Source organism: Dreissena polymorpha, chromosome 5, assembly GCF_020536995.1.
Source record: "Dreissena polymorpha isolate Duluth1 chromosome 5, UMN_Dpol_1.0, whole genome shotgun sequence".
Taxonomy (NCBI): Eukaryota; Metazoa; Mollusca; class Bivalvia; order Myida; family Dreissenidae; genus Dreissena; species Dreissena polymorpha.
Window position 1 is genome coordinate 46,880,974 of NC_068359.1, and position 22,119 is coordinate 46,903,092.

Below are 22,119 nucleotides of genomic sequence, written 5' to 3' on the forward strand. Positions count from 1 at the left end.
AAAGTTTTAGGAAAGAAAACAACAATGATCTTTGACCTTTGACCTTGAAGGATGACCTTGACCTTTATTTTTCACCACTCAAAATGTGCAGCTCCATGAGATACACATGCAAGCCAAATATGAAGTTGCTACCTTCAATATTGCAAAAGCTATAAAAGTTTAACCAAGGTTAAAGTTTTGTGACGGACAGTTGGACGGACGGACAGACAGACAGACAGGCCAAAAACAATATACCCCCGATCTTTCAATCCGGGGGCATAAAAAACGTTATCAAAACAAAAGCTGAAGTTTTTAATTGATGATTTGATCTATCTAACAGAGATTTCAGAGATGTTTATGTATTACAATTGGATGATTAGTCACAAGATTTAGCTCGGTAGGATTCTGGAGATCAATAGGGTATTTTTGAATTTGAAATACTAGGTGTTGTCCATTGCAAAAATTTACAAATGTTCATTAACTTTTGATATGTTTAAAACTTTGGATTAATAGTACTACTATGCGAGCACACCATATCATGTCAGTTGGTTTAATTTGTGCATTAGTGATATATTTATGATTTGTTTGTGTTTATTTATGCAAGAAAATAGTTAATGTTGCTAATAATACCAATTAAAGTGCTCCTCAATTCCAGGCAGCGATATTACTTGAAAAAAGCCATTTTCAGTTGCAACTCCCAGAGACCCAGAGGGTCAATAGCTGGAAGTTGGATTTGTAGTGATTTATGGTCACTTCCAACAGCCTTGCTGTTGGGCTAGCTCTTTTGTGACGAGGTTAGAGTGTCTGACTTCCACTCTGAAAGTTGCGGGTTCAATCCCCGTTTGAGCTCCGGATTTTCACTATAATGGCGAAGAGGCGAACAATTCAAAAAGTGGGTGTGAGCTGTTTAATGGTTTCAGGACCCTCATTTGGCCGTTTTTGGGGCCGAAATTCGGCCCCATTCCCCCTTAAAATAGTATACTTTTTTCCCCTAATTCAGCTAAAAATTCCCCCCTCAAAAAAGATTTTTTAAAAAGTTTTTTTTTTTTTACTTTTATACCTTAGTTGCCAGCTGGTATTGTGCTATTAACCTTTGATTAAATGTAAATATTTATGTAAATTACATTAAAATATAGCAATTTTAAGTGCTGAATGGTTAGTGAAAAGATCTTCTGAAATTCCCCTTTTCACCCAAAACGACGCAAAATTCCCCCCTTTAAGGGCCCCGGCCCTAATCCCCCAAAGTGTAGCAAGGGCCATGGGTTTCTAGATGGGTCATGCGGATGCAAGACATGCTGTAATGGGCGTGTCTGGGCCTTGAAACATTAAAAGGGGGAAAAGTCTAGTGAAACAAGGTCACTTCCAACAGCCTTGCTGTTGGGCTAGCTCTTTAGGGACGTGGTTAGAGTGTCTGACTACCACTCTGGAAGTCGCGGGTTCAATCCCCCATTGGAGCGCAGGATTTTTCACTAAAATGGCGACAAGGCAAACAATTCAGAAAGTAGGTGTGAGCTGTTTAATGGTCTCTGGGTGGGCCATGTGGATGCAAGACATGCTGTAGCGGGCGTGTCTGGGCCTTGAAACATTAAGAGGGGGAAGAGTGTAGTGAAATAAGGTCACTTCCAACAGATTTGCTGTAGGGCTAGCTCTTTAGCGTCTGACTACCTATCTGAAAGTCGCGGGTTCAATCAACAATAGGAGCTCAGATGCTGCAACTACCTCCTTATTCACTCACTTGGTTTAGTTTGTTCTGCTTTATGCCAATATCAATTTCTGCTGTCGATAATGGTCAAAATGGATGAAAAAATAAGGACTGAGTAAGATCCTGAACCAGTTGACAATTCTGCAATTCTGTCATCTTTTAACTATCTAATAACTTGATTGGTAACAGACCGACAACAGTCAGCATCTTCAGCCTATTTAAATAACTGCTTATGTAATAATGAAATACCGTATGATAGAGTGATGTTGCTGCTTATGCGAATTACCAATATGCTGTCATTCAAAGTAACCGCTTAATGACACAGTAAAATCAATGACATTATTTTAATTAAGGGAGATAATATTTCAAGCGGTTACATACAACTAGTTGTTTGGAATGGAGTGGCGCTCTTATCTAAATGCACAATGACTCGTTCCCCATTATATTTGCCCATAATCTCATAACAACATGCCCCTTATTTCATAACGAATCCTCTCTGATTTAATAACGATTCGCCAGCTCACTATTACCGGTATTAGCTTAAAAGTGTGCAATAACGTTAACGTGCATTTTTATGATCAAAGATCTATGAAGACATTAAAGCTTGACGATTGCCCTGTTGATTTGTTTACTACTTTTATTCATCAGAAGAGAACACTCCTTGAATATTGAAAAACCAAGATGTGCACTTCCATTTACACTGAACCAATTCTCCTAAAGAGCTATTAATGTATGGAACAGTTTATCCCAACATGTGGATGCAGAAACCCTGAGTAGCATAAAAAAAACGCTTAGATAAACACTGGCAAGAAAATAGGTTGTATGAGTACTAAAGGAAAAATATGCTGTTAAGTATCTTAACAGCAAACTATACTAAGTTCGCATGGCGGATGGCTCAAAAGGAGGTTGTCCTTACATACGAGTCCGAAAACCATCCTACAGGTATCATACAAGTAATACACATTTATAGATCTTTATTTATAGATATTTAATATGATTTAACAATAGTTATTTAATTTGTTATACACACACACAATTGACACAAATGATAAAAATATATAGAAAAAAAAACCATAGATACCGGAACTCGTTCATTTAATTTCTTAATAACTCGCCCTTATTTAATTAAACTCACCCCTGCAAACATTTTTTATAAGAATATGGTGTTAAGCACTTAAGTACATGTAGATGAAAATCAGAGAGCGCTAGTGTTATTGTTTTGTATGTACACTACTGAGTTGATAAAAAAAATATACGATGAAAACTCATAATGGCGTTTATTTTATGTGTGTCTCTGTAATCTAGTATTGAATTGTGGTGTTCATTTCTCAAGCGACCCTATTCTATTCGTATGCACACAAGAAATTTAAAATCGGATACATGTCTTACATGTGGTTATTTCTAATGTTCAATTTATGTGTCTTGAGTATGTTGATGTCTTTTATAGGAGGTCAACTAAAATATCCACTTAAATAAGTCTTTACTCTTTGTATGGGGCTTTAAATTAGGCTGCCAAAACATTGTTTTTTATCGTTATCTGCATTCAGTGGAGATGCATTTTCGTAGAAGTTGAGTGTACTGTATGTATATTTGTATTGAAATTATTTCAAACGGCAGATCCGTCTTTAAATTGTTACAAAGCATGCACAATCGGATATATTGGAAAGGCACGAAAAGTGAAGTTTGGCAGTTTTATCATCGGACCCAACCTCCGGGCAAATATCTGACTGGAACCAGAATGTGAAAGTATTAAACGACAGGCTGCGTGGAGATTGTAATGGGACAAAAAATTAGTGTAATTCAACCTGTTCACTGGCGCATAAAGCAATGACGTAGTACGCACCGAAAAGGTGGTGAAAACAGTAAAAGCAGAGATATACAACTAGTTTGCGACGATTTAAAGCGTGTTCCACGGGATAAAATGACGGTAAAGCAATGTTTTACTGACATCATATTATATTAAATCATACTGCGTTGTTCAAACTCAGCGTAAACGGTGCTTGATAATAATGTGTTTGGGCCAACAATGAGATGCACAGGTTTCGACCACAAAACGTTTCGTTCCATTGATCAAGATATTGCTATTCCAGGACTCAGTAATGCTTTTAATAGGAATGTTTGCTTGTCACTTGTGTTTGTCTTAGGATATCATAGGGGCATGGACCTATAATGAAAATACGGGGCTCAAGCGGGGGATTGAAGCCACAACCTCCAGAATGTTAGTCAAACACTCTAACCCCGTCGCAAACAAAAAATAAACATTGCAAATGATTTAGAATTGATATTTCCTCTAAATTAATTTCAAAGCAAACATGCTAAATCATTTTAGTCACAGTGCTTAAAAAGTCATTCATTACTTAACGTGTTATTGTGCTGTGCTGTTTGCCAGAAAGAGTGTAACTGGAATAAACAGGCCATTTGCTGTGACAACTGTGAAACATGGTATCACTCAAGCTGTATTCATATGAGCAGTGCTCCAACTAGGATTTTAAAAGGGCAGGGTGGCTTTTTTGCCAAAAGGGCACTTAAGACGCGTAGAATTTTGTAAAAAGGGCACTTTCGAGTGAGCGGGCTTTTCTGGAATGCTTCCACATGCATTTTAATTTATATGTTATTAATAATTGTTAGAATATATTATTCCCATTATTATTAAACCATTTAAATATAATGTCTACAAAATGAAATAAATTAGTTACTTGTAATGTAATAAGAGATTTATCAATTATCATAATTATGTAAAAAAAAAAAAAGAAATTTTTTTTGGGGGGGGGGGCATGGCGGAGGTTCGGGAGGGCAGGGCGGAGGTTCGGGAGGGCAGGGCGGAGGTTCGGGAGGGCAGGGCTGGGCACCCTTAAATTTAGGCCTAGCTGGAGCACTGTATGAATGACGCTGTTTACTTGCCACATACTAAGTCGGGCATGTGTTTCACCTGTGTTTGCTGCGGTGTACCCAACTTCAGTGCTCCAGCTAGGCCTAAATCGAAGGGCGCCGCGCCCTGCCCTCCCGAACCTCCGCCCTGCCCCCCCGAACCTCCGCCCTGCCCCCCCCCCCCCCCTCAAAAAAAAAAAAAATTTTTTTTTTTTTTTTTTTTTTTTTTTTGTACATATGATAATTCATAAATCTCTTATTACATTGTAATTAGTTTAATCCTCATTGTAGACATTATATTTGAATGGTTTAAAAATAATGGGAATAATACAATTATTTATAACATATAAATTAACATGCAATAAAAAGCATTCCAGAAACACCAGCGCGCTCGAACGTGCCCTTTTCACAAAATACTGCGAGTCGAAAGTGCCCTTTTCACAAAATACTGCGCCTCGAAAGTGCCCTTTTGACAAAAAAGCCCCCCTGCCCTCTTCAAATCCTAGCTGGAGCACTGCAACTTTGCATCAAGCCTCTTCCAATCTACATACAGTAGTATCCCTGACACGCTTAACCAAGAACAAAGCCTGCATTCTAATCTAAGCACAGATATATTCGAACCTCCAAGCCCACTCAGCCCAAGCTGTTACATCTCCAACATCTCAAGTATATCAAGATCTTCATGCTCCTCACACGAGTTGGACAACAATACACCTCTCTGCTCCAGCCCTAGAAAGAAACAACGCAATAAACTACGGACGAACAACATCACGGTTGCCAGTCTCAACATCCAGAGCGTAACCAGTGCCAACAAGAAAGCTAACTTCTGGAATTTCCTTGACTCTGTTTCCAGTGACATTGTTTGCGGATGCGAGACATGGTTGAAGAGTACCATCACAGACGCTGAAGTGTTACCTCCAAACACAGAATACGAAATCTTCCGAAAGGACCGTCCTGATGGATATGGCGGCAGCACGATCCTCATCAAAAACAACATCATAAGCGAACCGGTATAAAAAGATACAAACTGTGAAATCATATTTCGAAAAATTGAGTGTATCAACAAACAATTTGTCATTGTTGGCTCCGCATACAGAACAACAAACAACAATGAAAACTACACATTAGAACTGATAGATTGCATAAACCGAGTGTGCAAGATGTTCAAGGAAGCAGTCATTTGGATAGAGCGCGATTTCAACCTCCCAGACATTGACTGGCAGCACAACACCATTCATGGTCACCAATACAGACGTAAAATCAATGAATTATACCTCAACATGGAACACGACTCCGGCTTAAGCCAAATTATCGACTTTCCAACACGTGGTCAAAATACTCTAGACCTTTTCTACACCAATCGTCCATCTCTGATAAATCGCTGTACAGCCATACCTGGAATAAGCGACCACCATGCAACCTTCGTTGACACCAACATCAGCGCTCCGCGAAAGAAACCAGCCAAACGTACCATCCTCATGTGGAGCAAAGCCAATATGGAGAACATCAGGACCAAATGTTTGTCTCTTTCACAATCCATCATAGACTGTGTCAGTGCCACTCAAGACATTAATAGTACCTGGAAACTTTTTAGTGACGGTTGCCAGAAAATTATCCAAGACGATGTTCCCTCACGTCTTTCTTCTCGGGAAATCAGAAAATCTACTCGCCTGAAAAAAACGCCTATTCAGACCAGCCAAGCGAGCAAATGACCCCAACGACTGGGCAAAATTCAAGAAAGCGAAGCAGGCGTCCCAAAGACTGTACCGATCAACACATGACAAGCACATAGCCAACATGCTGTCTGACAACCATGAAAACAAAAACACCTTTTGGAATTACATCAAGACCAGGAGAAAAGACAAATGTGGAGTTTCCCCCCTGAAAGAATGCCAAAAAGCCGACATCTTAAACAGACAGTTCTCATCTGTATTCACCAAAGAAAATACTACTCACTTCCCTACTCTCCAAGACCAAAACACTCCAACATTGAAGCCAATTCTTGTTACCAAAAATGGCGTTCTGAAACTCCTGTCAAACCTTAAACCGCACAAAGCAGCCGGACCTGACAAAATACCAACTAGACTTCTGAAACTTGGCGCTGAAGAACTTGCACCAGGCCTAACGTCATTCTTCCAACTCTCTATTGATAAAGGCAGCATACCTGACGATTGGAAGTCAGCTCTTGTGGCACCAGTCTTCAAGAAGGGAAATCACTCAGATCCTTCAAACTACCGCCCAATCTCCTTGACGTCTGTCACCTGTAAAATCCTTGAACATATCATCCACAGTAACATCATCTCTCACTTCGGACACTTCAATATCTTATCAGACAGTCAACATGGCTTCAGGAAACTACCCTTATGCGAAACTCAACTCATCCTCACAATTAACGACTTAGATAAGGGCCTTGACAAGAACAAACAAATAGATGCAATCCTACTCGATTTTTCTAAAGCTTTCGACAAGGTACCTCACCAACGCCTCCTTCAAAAACTCAGCAACTACGATGTCAGAGGGAATGTCCTAGACTGGATTGAAGACTTCCTGTCAAACCGAACCCAACAGGTTGTCCTAGAGAACGCAATATCTTCGTCAGCCCCAGTCACATCCGGAGTACCCCAGGGTACAGTATTAGGCCCCCTACTCTTTCTAGCCTACATCAACCACCTGCCCAGCAAAACCTCCTCTACAGCCAGACTGTTCACTGACGACTGCTTACTCTACCGGATTATAGATAGCCAGTCAGATGTTGACACACTCCAACAAGACCTAAATAACCTCCAGATCTGGGAAGAAGACTGGCAAATGGCCTTCAACCCGGACAAGTGCGAAGTAATCCACATCACTAAGAAGAAAAACCCAATCAAATCTACATACAGCATTCATGGAATCAACCTAAAGTCAACCAACTCAGCCAAATACCTTGGTGTAACCATCAGCCACGACCTTAACTGGGGAACCCACATAGATAACATCACTAAGTAAGCCAACTCAACCCTCTCTTTTCTCCGTCGTAACATCAAGCCAGGATCCAGACTCCAAATCAAAAGCCTACATCACATACGTCCGTCCCATCATAGAAAATGTATCATCAGTCTGGTCTCCACACCAAGTCAACCAATCCAAACAGCTAGCAGGGTTTTTTTTACTAAGAAAGTGACGCCGATATTCGGCGTCTTCCCCTACCAGAATGTCTTCCCCTCAAAATACAATTTTCCCTGTAAGAATATCATTTTTAACCAAAATATAATATTTTTCCTCTCAAAGATATTTTATTCCTTTGGGTGAGTCGACACTCATCCAATTTGTACCACGATCTCGCTCTCTCTCTCTCTCTCCCGACGAACTGGAAATTTTATCCGGGCAACTGACCGCAATAATCACCTGACTATTTCACTGGATTCCAGTCTTGCGCGAGTAGGGTATTTCGTCAATTAATTACCGGAAACCTGTCGGATTTTCATCTGGGTTATAAAAGAGCCAAGATGTGAAAACAGAAAAATTCTCACAATTGGCGTTCATACACGAAAAAAATAAAACGTTCGGACTCGGCAAGTACTAAACCCATCGACGCATTTTTAAAGAATGATTCATCAAAAACTGTTGAAACCCAGCAGGATTCGGAGGTAATCGACATCGAACATTGTGAAAGTGAAAGTAGACAATCGGCAGCTGTCGCACTTTTTTAACATGCCAACAAGTTATTCTTCTTTACTGAAACAAATAAGATTGAACACAATCAATAAATAGATCAATTCCAAATAAAAAACATTTACAAATTAAACATAATGGTATTTGTCTGGGCAGGGACCTGGTCTGGGAAAACTAACATGTTGACACATTAAATAAACATTTAATTAAATTAAATGCAAAAGTTTTCATTTGATTGTTTGCATCAATCTTAAAATCGTGTAAGCCTTTGTATTCCGGTGTTTAAGTGCCCCTTTGTTCTGCATAATCCGATTATCTCGTTTTGATCAGATATTGTCCAGACCCAACTAACAACATGGTGTCATAAACCACACTGGGTGGCAGATGACAGTCTGGTCATTAAACACAATTGATGATGCCACCATGTCTTCACTTTCTGGTAGTATTAAGTAACTAGTCATTTGGTTGAATAAATTTGCCGCGGACATACTTAACAGTTGCTTAAATTAGATATGTTACATATTGTATAAAATTTGAAGTCTATATAGATTATCGAAAATTGAACACGGTAAAGATACAAGCCCGTTTTATTTATAGAAAATAAAGTATTTATAAATTATAAAATGTACGTAAAAAACATTTAACGTATTTAGCGGGTATCGGTTAATTATAAATACGTCATTCCGTATGCAGGCTGTCAAGCGGTCATACTTTTTCCTACTTTTTCCTACTATTTCCTACTTTTTCATCAGGATCCTACTTTTTCCTATTTTTTTACCAAATCTTCCTACTATTCCTACTTTTTCATTTTCAATGGAGAATTTTTTTTTTTAAAGAGTTTATTTAGTAAACTTGCAGGATGAATGAATCTATGGCATGACTGTATCCCTGTTAAGGTGCATTCATCTAGATGAGACCTGACAACCCATGCTGACTGTCTGCTAGCACCTCTTCAGGAGCATAAATATTTATTTCTTATGTAACTTTTAAAATTATTGACAAGTTTTTTTTTTAAGTAACAATAGTGCCTTGTTTACTTCCTTAGCATTTGTACACTGCAGACTTCACTACCTTACACAGTTCTCAGTGATGCAAGAGCTGAGGGAACCCATTGTTTATTCCAGTTTTATTTTGTTTCCATTGACAACAATTTGACCAAACCTTATGCATGTTTACATGATATTGCTGTTTGGAATGTAGAGATATAGAGATACATGTACATGTATTGTATGAGTGGTTACAATGTATGTAATATGGAATTTATTACACAAGTTATTGGAAAAAAGATAAAACTGATACTTTGCCGAGTTTTCATCATTTACAAATATAATGTAATAAATTCTGTATTACATGACAACGGATATGATGTTCTATTGATATCATAGGTACATCATGTTTAGAAATTAAAGATAAATGCACAGAGCCTAAATGCCCTGATACATTTTTATGCTCCCGGTAGGGTGGCATATTGCAGTTGTACTGTCAGTCCGTTTGTCTGTCTGTCTGTGTGTGTGTGTCCGTCCAAAACTTTAATATAGCCATAACTTTTGCAATATTGAAGATAGCTACTTGATATTTGGCATGCATGTGTATCTCATGAAGCTGCACATTTTGAGTGGTGAAAGGTGAAGGTCATCCTTCAAGGTCAAAAGTTAAAAAATACAATCCAAGGGAAGTAATAAGCTTTAAAAGGGAGATAATTTCTAAACCTGCCAAATGATATATTGAAATTTTATTTCAAAGCTGCGCAATAGTGGGCATTTTGTTTCGGACAAACACAATTCTTGTCTAATGATGCCATAGCTAGTGAGGTAACTTCAAGGTGTTAAAGCGAAGTATTAAAATTATTAAACGGCATTATTACACTACCGCAAAGTCATCAATAATGTAAAAGCCATTATTTGAAACTGGAATAAACAATGTTGTGCAACTGTTTCATTGCCCAATCAATGCTGTCATAAAAGATGTCAGGTGATAAGGTCCTATCTCCAGTTGCATAATCTGCTCTGCAATGACCAGTCATTTTGAATGTAACTTAAGTCATTATAACTGCACCCTATTGTCAATTTAAAGGTTTCACAATGTAGCTGTAGCAGAGCATTTACACTGCTTTATATACTAGTATTAATCTTGAACAACAAGTTGGTGTATCACTAAATAAATTTGGTCTTCTGCTTAAGGATATAACATGCACAATATAATTACCATTTTTATATCGATACACAGAAGACCTCTAACCACTTATTTGATGATACACCAAAATGAACAGCATCTAATTACATGTATACTTCTTTATCAGGGTAGCTTTGCTTGAAACTTAATTATCATAGATACACTATAAGTGCTAAAATTCCTAGTGGGAAAACAAAGTTTAACCCTTCATGGATGGAGAAGTTGGACAACAGTGGAAAAACACTGGGATCATGGTGCAAGAGAGATGCCGGCAATGAGTTTGCAAGATATTGTACTGTCTGAATGAAGTCCATCTTGTAGTAATTCTGCTGCTAATCAACTTATAAGTCATGCAGATGGATAAAAACACAAGGAAAACATGAAATACATGCATGATTATTCACAAAAGCGTTTGTTTGGAAGTGCCCAAAAGCCAAGCAGCTCTCAGGGTTGTGGGGATAAATCTATCTGTATGCAAGTACATCCATCACACAAGGAACAGGTACAAAAGGCTGAAATCTTCTGGGCCCTTAAGGTAGCTTCAAGTGGGTATCCATACAGAACATGTGATGGCACTCCTGCTCTGTTTCAAGCTATGTTTTTGGACCTGTGTCTAAAAAATAAGTATTATGTATTCCTACTTTTGAGGGAAAAGTTCCTACTTTTTCCTACTTTTTTCCTACTTTTCTTGCAAAAGTAGTTCCTATTTTTTCCTACTTTTTGAAAAAAGGTCACTTGACAGCCTGCGTATGAAGATGTAATGTTACGGCAATGCACGAAATACATAATAAAAACAAGAAATTACATTTGACATCAATGGGGGTAAATTATAATGAAACAATATGTATATATTATATATATGTATACAGTGCTCCAGCTAGGCCTAAATCGAAGGGCGCCGCGCCCTGCCCTCCCGAACCTCCGCCCTGCCCCCCCCATAAATCTCTTACTTCATTGTGATTATTTTAATCCTCATTGTAGACATTATATTTGAATGGTTTAATAATAATGGGAATAATACAATTATTTATAACATATAAATTAACATGCAATAGGAAGCATTTCAGAAACAACCGTGCGCTCGAACGTGCCCTTTTCACAAATACTGCGCGTCGAAAGTGCCCTTTTGACAATATACTGCGCGTCTAAAGTGCCCTTTTGACAAAAAAGCCCCCCTGCCCTTTTCAAATCCTAGCTGGAGCACTGCTGTATATATATTATATGTGTGTGTGTGTGTGTGTTAAATGTTAGATAGCTGTCACTCATACTCACTAGTAATGAGTTTACAATATGAATACACAGTTCAATTTGCATCATGTGACGTGTTTTTCAGTTTTTATGTTAATATTCCTCAATAGCGTCATTCTCTATACAAAACCCATCCAAATTAAAATTACATGTAAATACCGTCATGCACTTCGCTTTTAATAGGGCTTTGTAGTACATGTACGTTTATTTTCAATGAACCACTGACACATTCTATCACTAATTTTTTATTACTCTAGTGTACGCATGCAATTGATAATTATTATTTTATAATTAGATGTATCATTATTGTAATTTATTGAAGCTTTTCTGCAAATAATAATACGGCTAATGCATAGAGCTCTTTGTTGTGTCAAATTGTCTGTCTTTCAGTCTTCAGACAATCTTTACTTTGATGCTAATGACGCGTTCTTTTAAGATGCAAATAAATGTGTTAATACATTCTTTTGGCACTAAATATTATATTTTTGGAATATTATTTAGGTGTTGTGGTTTTTTTAGTTTCTTTTCGATTTATTGACTAAACAAGTCTCGTAATCCATATGTTTTGCGTTAGCTGTAACCAATGCTTTTGCCTACAAGTGCATTGCGTATGCGCGAAAATCGGGAATCAAAACAATAACAATGAACTGGTCTGTACTGTAGCAGATCTAGATCGTCTACCCATTAATAATGATACTGAAATATCAAAATTGACATCTTCCCCCGGCCCCAGTACAGAAAAACAGTTGTAAAGATTTCCCATAATTAGATCTACCCCTGCAACTTTAGTTTCCAAGCCAGAAAAAACGCAACCAAAACGAGATAGTCGTTGTTTCAATTCTCAAGAATACGAATCCCGATACCCATGGCTATATCACAGTCAAACTAAACATGGGTTTATGTGTAAATATTGCGAGCTATTTGGATCCAGTAGTGGCCCAAACATTTCCTATGTCACAACTGGTGCTGTATTTGGGGACAATCCCTCTACGAGACTTGAAACTCACAATCATTAGTGACAGAGACATGCCTCTGTTGATTATTTATAGACATTGAAATAAACTATTATTTTATTTATTTTTTTCCCAAATATGTCTCTTTCGCGCCCTATTTTCCCCTTTTACCCAGCTTCCAGCGTCTTCCCCTTTTTCTAAAAAAAAAACCCTGGCTAGAGATGGTCCAACGCAGAGCAGCTCGCCTCGTAAAGAACGACTACTCCACTACAAGCAGCGTGTCTACCATTCTCCAAGACTTGAACTGGAACACCTTACAACACAGGCGCAACGTATCAAGATGTACCATGCTGTACAAAATACAAAACATCCTTGTGGATATCCCCCCTGGACCACATCTTCAGCCCTCTAGAACCACCACCCGGGGTCACAACCAGCGCTTCAGACAGATCCAGTGTAGAAGTACCTGTTACCAGAGCAGCTTCTTTCCTGCCACCATCATCCTGTGGAACAGCCTCTCACAGAGCACGATAGACCTGTCGACACCCGAGTCCTTCCGGGCGTCACTGGCATCACACACCTTCTAGACAAGATCCCTGTTTTTTTTAACCATGTAAATAGAGACACCTTTCGTCTTTTTAAAGTCTGCCCTATCTGCTGCATACGCACAGTTTTAACTTCATTGCGAGAATACTCTAGTTAGAGGGATGCAATTACTGAAGATGATGATGATGATGATGATGATTAAACACAATATCCTGACAAAACTGTATTTACTGGTTATCAATAAAAATACTCGATTAGACGTGCACATATACAGTCTTCGAAATTAGCACAGGCCAGATTGCCCGAGGCAAGGCATGTAAATTATCGAAGCCAATTGACATTTTATTTTTAAAAAGTAAGTTTTTCTTGATATTTGCAAATCTTTTTTTCAATTTTGCGAACAAACACCTTGACACAAGTTGTAAAACAATGAAATTCGATTGGTTTAACAACATGCGCCTGCTTGAAATTAATACGCTCTTTTCAAGAGCACTGATGTAACGATCGACCGTCTTTATTCTAGTGACTGATTAGATGTCATTGTATTCACTACTATTGAAACAAATGCTCTGCTTTACTGTGTAGAATTTAAGTGCTAAAAAGTAAAATGTTGTGATTTGTTATATTTTTGGTTAAAAAGTTAGGGCATGTAAAAAATATGTTGGGCATGTAAAAATTCTTAAGTAACTGGCCCGACTGGCATGTGACTTTTCAAAGCTAATTTCGGAGACTGCATACATGTATATGGAGTTAATCAAGCACATTCGGAGCGTCACAGACAATGATGGACGCTGATTTTGCAGACATCTAGGCCTACAAGTTTATTCACAAGGAAATTAAGATGTTATCCATAAGGGCGCATGGTGGCTGTTGCCTTAGAAAACAGCTTCAGAACGACATAGTAGCGCAGCGCCACACAAAATAGGCCTGGGAAAAACACTAATATTTGCTGAAAGGAAATCTTGAACAAACCCAGGGTTTTTGCTAGGTGTAGTTTTTAAACACCAAAATCCCCATAATTGTGAACTTAGACCCCTACAAAGTTTACCCTTAAATACCTTTGGATGCACATTTTCTCTTAGATGTATATGAAGAGCTTTATTTCATTGGTTTTATTGGTTGCAATTATTAATAATTGCAAAAACACTTCATTTTCATCATTTGGAATCGGCCATCAAAAAGTGGAAATCATGTAGGTGTTGTTATTTTTCACACAAAACTGCATTTTATGTCATGCGTGCTTGTTATATTCGGTGTATCTTTTAGGATAATAAGCACCTGTCCGTGATTTTTCCATTACACAAGATTGAGTTTGGATCCTTTTCACATTATCTTTAAACTGTGCAAGTGTAACGATGCAAAGTGATGGGTTGTGTGTTTGTCCGATGAAGTGAACAAGACGTTTCAAGGAATTGCACACAATATAAAATTTCTGGAAAAGTTCAAGAAGATTGCACACTATTTGATGACTGTACTCAGCGCACATGATAATAAGGTTTCCAGAATGATCTTTGACAAATCTTAAGTACGAAAATAGTCCATAAATTGTACATGTCAGTAATTTCAATTGAAGCAGAATCCTGCATTTTGATGCAAGCAAGTTTCAATTTTCTCATATTTGACTCCTGCAAAAAATTAGCCTTGCATCATTTTGACACATTTGTTTTCCACAATCCATCTTGAAAAAAGTACCAGAAATGATCATTTATGCTAATAATAAAGATTTTGTGAACATATTTTATTCATTACTATGATAAATAAGCTATTACAAAACCTTAAAGTCTTAAAGATGCGTGCAGGAACATTTCAAGTTACTTCAGTACTTTGACCATTATCATTTTTATTTTGACACCTCATTATTTTATACCTTGGGTCATTTTGACTCCTGGTTTTTAAAATCTTCTAAAATCCCTGCATGTATTACGTCATTATTAATGAAGTGCAGAAGTACAATAATTTATTATAAAATTACACACAAAAAATCGCTTCACAACATCAGTATATATAAATAGCGTCCATATCTGTAAGATATAACATAGAAGCTGGTAGAAACAAACGTAACCCATTTATGCCTAGTGGACTCTCCCATCCTTCGAAATTGGATCAATGTATTTCCAAAATTAGGGATGTCTAGCATATTTGTTTCTATATTCAAAATATTTCTTACAGAAATTCCTTTAAGCAAACAGCGCAGACCCTAATGCGGTGTCTCATCTGGGTCTACGCTGTTTGCCAAGGCCTTTTTTCTAGACACTAGGCATAAATGGGTTAAGCTGCTTAACTTGATAGTATTTGGGTGTTTAATGTCATACTTATTTGAATTGAACTTTTTATTTTCAGTTTCAAGGATCGTTTGATGAATTTTTCCGACAACAAAAGGTACATTCTTTTTATTTTCAGTTTAAATGATCATTTGAGGAATTTTTCCGACAACAAAAGGTACATTCTGTGTAATACCAAGTTAACAATGTTACATGAAAATCCTGTTTATAAATTTCAAGACACTGGAGATTTTTTGATTGGTAATACGCTTCCTTTTTCACACACTAAGAACATGCAAACATGTTAAATGATGCCATACTGGGAATTTTCTCAGTTTTTAATGTGTTTTTGCTCCGCAAATCAACTGGATATTATTATAGGAATGCCCTAGTGACACATTGATCATTGATAGGGTATGGAAGTGACATTAGAATTAGAATTGTCATTTGAAGTAATGACTTAATAATCCATGCATTGAAATCCATGCAGTCAATCTGTTTGTAACACCTAAGGCGTAGTTTCCAATTGTCTCATTTATCTTTTGACAGATTTTCATGAAATTTCCAGTTTGATTTAAGAAATTGATGGTTTGATATGTAAAAAATAATTACAAGGGCATACAAATCTGTATATTTTGCTTTCAGCTTACTTATTTCAGTGCCTTCCCCAGGAATTTGTTCAGGCGCCCCGGGGGTGGGTTCGGGAGGGTTGTTCCCGTCCCGCCGTTGACTTTTTTTTAATTTAACGTGTCAATTCACGTTCTGTGGTGCGTTATAACTCAAAGAAAAACAGCGTCAAAAGACGTCATTTGGTGCGCTATGACTCTTCAAAAAAATCCCCCAGTCATTTAAAAATATATTTTCTTATATTGTTTAATTGTTTTAAAACTTTTCCGCACAGATAGTAAAATCCCGACTCGAACGATTCCCCAATACATCCGTTTCAACCCGACTCTATTACTGTATACTTTCAAGTTTCTATTTATTACCCGATAATCCCGTTTTTATCAATCTCTTTCTGGTAAATATTTACCATAAAAGCTTTCAGATATTTCTTTAACACAAACCTTGCCATTTTTTAAGTGACTATTTATAGATTTGATGAAATATTGCCTCTGAATATGCGTCAATCCCCTGACCTGTTGTGTGCTTGTTAAAACGCTCAATACACGCCATTTGTATGCAATAGACGCAACGTTGTACATGCTGCATAATTTTCGCGCTCTTTTTAATTGAGAAAAAGATTCGACACAAAATAAATTTGCTAATTTGAAGCAAAAATATTTAACGTTGCGGTAACATTTACATTCGGAAGTGTGTTTCGGATTAAAAACGTGTTAACATCGACTTACGGTAATGGGTTTCGGATTACAAATTTAATTATTCCCATTTGAGATTTCAACAAATATTAACCGTTGCGTTATAAATTCAACGATAATTTGTTTACACACTTTACGAGTCGAATAAATGTTTTGACGGAATTATGCATGAAATTCACGTTGTCCACGAGGATCACGGCCGGTTGCCATCATCAGACTTCTAACTATCGATTATCGGACGAAACATTTACAAGTGTGCGTAATTAATTCAACGAAAATTTGTTAAAGCGCATTACGTGTCGAATAAATGTCAGAAAAACGAGGTGAATCAGTTCTATAAATGGACATGTTGAAATATACATGTACTGGAATTAAATAAATTGTTATCACATAATTGTAATCGCTATAATAATTAATTGTTTACCACTTGCAATTAATTTCTCGAATTAATTATGAGTCATAGGTAACACTTGTTTACAGTAAAAAGGTGTGATGATGATGCCCGAAACCGTCTTTAATGTTCTGTACTGTACTAATTACCGGTTTTATATTACTCAAATGGTACAACTACTTGCTAATCAAGCTGCGATAAACTCTTACTTTATGCCCGACGTCAATCAAAAATAATGGTCGATAGTTAACCCCGCCCTCATAAGCATTCGCGTAACCGATTGGACGATGAACTTCACAGTTTGACGACTGGAAAGTTACCAGATACATCCTTGTCAGCATTTAAATGACCGTGTAATGTGGCTAGAATAATCGATACACGCATCATGCTATTCTCTTATCAGTGGATTATCCATTACCCCATGTGGTGTTTATGGCGATTACTTGTGAAAGTAGGTACCGAGTGCTCTTTTAAAACATGGAATATTGATACACTGAGAGGGAAACCTTGATTTTTTTGGACAATCTCCACTTTCTTTTACTGAAGAATACACTGATCAGAAAATTTCAAGCGCCCCGGGGACTCTGACTTCGACTTAAATGGCCTGGGGAAGACCCTGTTATTTGTATTTAATTGTGTCACAATTTGTGTTATTCAAAACAAAAAATAGGGAGAAGATTGCATTATTGTGCTTTTTATGTGGCTTTCCTATAGGCACCATGCTTCAATTGTTTAAGACCTTTTGTACATACGATATATCTGTAGCAACTGCTTAAGACCTAACGGGAATACTATCTGCATCTACAAGTGACTTTTGAACATCAAAATCACAAAAAGGTGTAATAGTTAAAATATTGCATATGATTACTGTGGAGGTTACAATATAGTAAAAGATTTCCTACACAAATTCAATGTAAATGCAATAACTTTAACGAAAAATAAAGTCAAACTTTTGCGCATAGAGACCCTCATAACCATACCTTTTCTCGAAGAGCATTCCAAGCCGAATTGATTTAAGCAATAAAAAAGATAGGTCACGCGACATGTAAGAAAGAACTCGCCACGAATCAAAAGTCACTGTTTTACGGCCATCTATTTACCGGCTTCTATCCAGTTCATGAGGGTTTCCCGCCATCTGTCAATGTCTTATGTAGTCTCCAATCTTCAGATAAAAGAGTGAATTTCTAGTAAACAACAATGTTTTCCCTGCCACATGCACACAGAAATATACTAAAATAAAGTCATGGCAAGTGACCCTACAGAGAACCGTGTCTTCAAATAAATGATGTTCATGTTTTTAGAGAGTATAGCATTGCACTCCAAAAAGATTTAGTATATTGTAACCTAAAGGAAAAATATCTTCTGATTAAAATGTGTTTTTCTTGCATATTCTTATCTTCCTATTCATATTGCACACATGTAATAAGTTTGGCTGGATTATCTGTCCGTTTGGCCATTTTTTTTCATATTTTCACACGCAGGTGTTTTCGGTCCAAAGAAGGCCATTTTAGGCCTGTTAAAGCTATAATGTCCCTTTAAGGTTTAAATGTGCTAACAGTGGTGTCAATATTCCGGATTATCCCGGAAATCCGGATTTCAGCCGACCATTGTGGATTTTGAGATCAATATCAGATTAGATATTTTTTAGGAGGGGGGAATAAGGGTTAAAATCGTTTGAAAGCACGATCAACAGAGAACCAAATTAATATATTTGTCAAAGTTCCATCGTCTTTGTGCTCGGTACCGATTTTGCCCGGTATTTTATTGATTAATTTCTGATTGGCTAGCCGATGGCACGGACATTAACGATAACTGACGGAAAATCGTCGCTACTTTCCGAAATTCCTACGAGGCAACGAACATATCCTGGGTATGACTGAATAGCGGAAAGGGCCCCTTTCCACGGAAAGGGCTTTCGGTGTTCGGAAAGGGCCTAAATTTATTTATTTTCAATGTTTAAAAAAAACATTTATTGGTATTTTCATTAACAGTACCTAACATTGTGTTTATATTTTAATTTCATTCAAATCCATCAAGAAATGATTTAACTTTACAATATTTTTGAATGCTGTACGAAACGAGTAACGGAAAGGGGCGAGCGTATATACGTCAGCGTAGAAGTATTCTTTTTTTGGTCACAATATGACATTGTTTTAGTTTGTGCTTTTTTTCGCTAACCATCGTTTTTTTTTCATTGGATAAAATGATATAAGTGGAAGATTTCTGTATAACATATTTGTAATTACTTGATTATGATCACGCAATTGGTAGCATGCTTGTCATGTTTTCACGCCTAGCTAATGATAATTGTCGTAATTGTCTACAGATTAAAGCATATGAAACCCAACTGATACAAATCGTCTTATTATCCGCAAATGTGGTCGGTATTTGTTCAAGTACATTATACATATGTGTCATCAAACAACGCAATCACGTTAAAATATCTTGTTAATAAACATCAACTTTAATAATATATTAAATTTATGGATAAAAAGATTGAATGACCGCGAAACTGCTATTATTTCAGACATTAACTGTAATGTCCGCCAATAGACGCAACATTCATTAAGGTCTACTGGTTAGTGGTTAAATGATCATTGAATAATCTTCAATTGTATCCGTAAAACTTCAATATACTGTCAAATTGGACACAAGTCAATCGAATACAGAACAATACTTATACATTGTACATGTATTTACTGATATAAATGCATTAAGATTTATTTGTTTTTCACAGAGTTTATAAAGAGTGTACACGATAATTTTAACAAAGGTAATAGAATATATTTAATCTATACCATACATGCCATATTCAAACGTCATATCATTTGTTAATAAGATTATTGATTTTGTATATCTAATTCATATTGATGAAACTAAAATAAATCGTATCTGGACTAGGCTAGATTTCAATATATCAAACAAGCTTGGGCGAAATTTCAATATTTAAATATCGTGTCATCAAATTCGGAATGTTAATTTTTAAATCTGTCAAAATATTTAAATCTGTCATAAATATCAACTCATTAAAACGTTAATTATTTTTCAAAGGAGACGCTTCAAGTGTATCTAGCATAATTACCCGTGTATTCAAACAAATATTTGAGGACGTCTCGACAAGACGTGTTTTGTATAAGAAACTCAAGTACTTGCCATTAATGAACTATTTACATAGTCGGACATTGATTGAGTGGAAACAAAGAAACGAACATTTCTCAATTACTTCGAAACAAAACTTCAACATTTACTCATTGAACACGTGATCAAACCGACTAGACGAGGAAAACTTGCAAAGTGTTGGACAAACAACAATTTTGAAAGTGCAAATAATGTCTGAAAAATGCAACACAGTGGCGACAACAAGATTTACCACGATTTATTAATACACGCTGTACAACATCGTCAAAGGTGAACAGGAGAAACGAGTAAGGGCCATTCGCGACACAGGAATTTACAGATTGGCAGAAAAATACCAGCACCACAAGACCGACATCAGCTTCTGGGCAACAATGACAGAAGAAGCCCGACAAAAGCGAACACGAAGATTTTTAAATTATTATGTGAAAAACATTAACACAATAGTATCAGCTGATGGAACAAGGACAGTCCAACAAACACCAACAGCCGTCAAAACAACCACACCAACGGAAAAGAAAAAGAGCGGAAAGATCGAGAACACCAAGTGCTAAAAGACAACTTATACAACAATAATGAAGAAATAAAAAATCAAACTCATCGACATCATTAAAAGAACTTAAAAACGTTGATCTCCATGAAGACAAAACATTAAGTATCGTTAACGTCTAAGACATTGACAATGTCTAGATTTAATTATGATAATTTACTTTGAAGGACCTGTGACTTGGGTGTATCTATATTGTATTGACATATGATTTCATGCATACTCATGGGCATATTGCCTACTGTATTATTTTTGTTCTTCATCGTACAGTTTCAGTCATAATGTATGCTATGTTGCCATTTGTTAGTGTGTGTTTATATGTTATTACGTATGATACTCTGTGTATATTTATGTAAATAAAGATAATAAAATATATTTCACTTTTGGCGTCAAATATGGTATCATAAAATATATTTCGCTTTTTACGTCAATTATGGTATCACAAAAATGTATTTATCAAATATACACAATATTCAATAAACACGGAACACTGATCACAATTTTATTACTTGTTTACGACAATACCAATGCATGTTTTAAGAAAGTAACCGTTTAAATATATAAAGCGCTTTCCGAACATCGACAGGTATTTTAAGTTTATTACGAAACTTAACGATGATCGAGCCCTGTCAAATGTCTTTAAAGCTTTAAAAATATTTTTTAAGCCTCTTTCCGAAGGCCGAGGCCCTTTTCCGCTACGAGCCCTTTTCGTGGTACTCGCCCCTTTCCGTTACTCGATCGTATCGTACGGCATTCAAAAATATTGTAAAATTATATCATTTCTTGATGGATTTGAATGAAATGTAAAATATAAACACAATGAAAGGTACTGTTTATGAAAATAGCAATAAATAATTTTTCAAACATTGAAAATAAATACATTTAGGCCCTTTCCGAACACCGAAAGCCCTTCCCGCTATTCGGTAATACTGCAAATATCCGCCATCATGAACTATTTTAAGTTATCGATTAGCGAAGTTAAGCATTTCAATATCATATTGTAAAGCAATATGTTAACCAAATTACATATTGATTACGTATTTGCTAGGTGAATGTTTTTCATTTTTCGGCATTCATACGATATGCACATTTTATTTAATGTTTAAAACACGTATATTTTTCGGATTTGTTCGTTTTCGGATACAGCAATTTTTCTCTGATTTATTTTTTACTTCCATTATTAACAAACCAATAATGACGAATACAAATGCGGTGATGCAGACGTTCTGATGAATAATATTTGCTCAGTTTTCACAAGAAATTGCAACTAGGAATACTATAAAATAGTACAATTATTTGAGAGGGCTGGAGGGGGGGGGGGGGGGGGGGGGGGGGGGGGGGGGG

General features: G+C 36.7%; 2 protein-coding genes across 11 annotated transcripts in view; one reads left to right on the plus strand and one right to left on the minus strand.

Annotated features, from left to right (window-relative positions):
• Positions 1-2,041, minus strand: part of LOC127880727 (centromere protein P-like) — a 128,699-nt gene extending 126,658 nt beyond the window's left edge. For 5 of the 8 annotated variants that reach the window (XM_052428093.1, XM_052428088.1, XM_052428090.1 and 2 more), the window contains exon 1: positions 1,931-1,993. The gene's annotated coding sequence lies outside the window, so the exon portion shown is untranslated. Of the gene's footprint in view, positions 1-1,714; positions 1,908-1,930 lie in introns of those variants that run through there. The other 3 variants (XM_052428086.1, XM_052428089.1, XM_052428091.1) reach the window with 3 other exon arrangements.
• Positions 2,042-3,493: 1,452 nt separating this feature from the next.
• LOC127831696 (CXXC-type zinc finger protein 1-like) overlaps positions 3,494-22,119 on the plus strand; it is a 51,318-nt gene continuing 32,692 nt past the window's right edge. For all 3 annotated transcript variants that reach the window (XM_052356718.1, XM_052356719.1, XM_052356720.1), the window contains exons 1-2: positions 3,494-3,608; positions 15,463-15,501. In XM_052356718.1, coding sequence (XP_052212678.1) covers positions 3,603-3,608; positions 15,463-15,501 — 45 coding nt within the window. In that variant the 5' untranslated portion in view covers positions 3,494-3,602. The remainder of the gene's footprint in view (positions 3,609-15,462; positions 15,502-22,119) is intronic.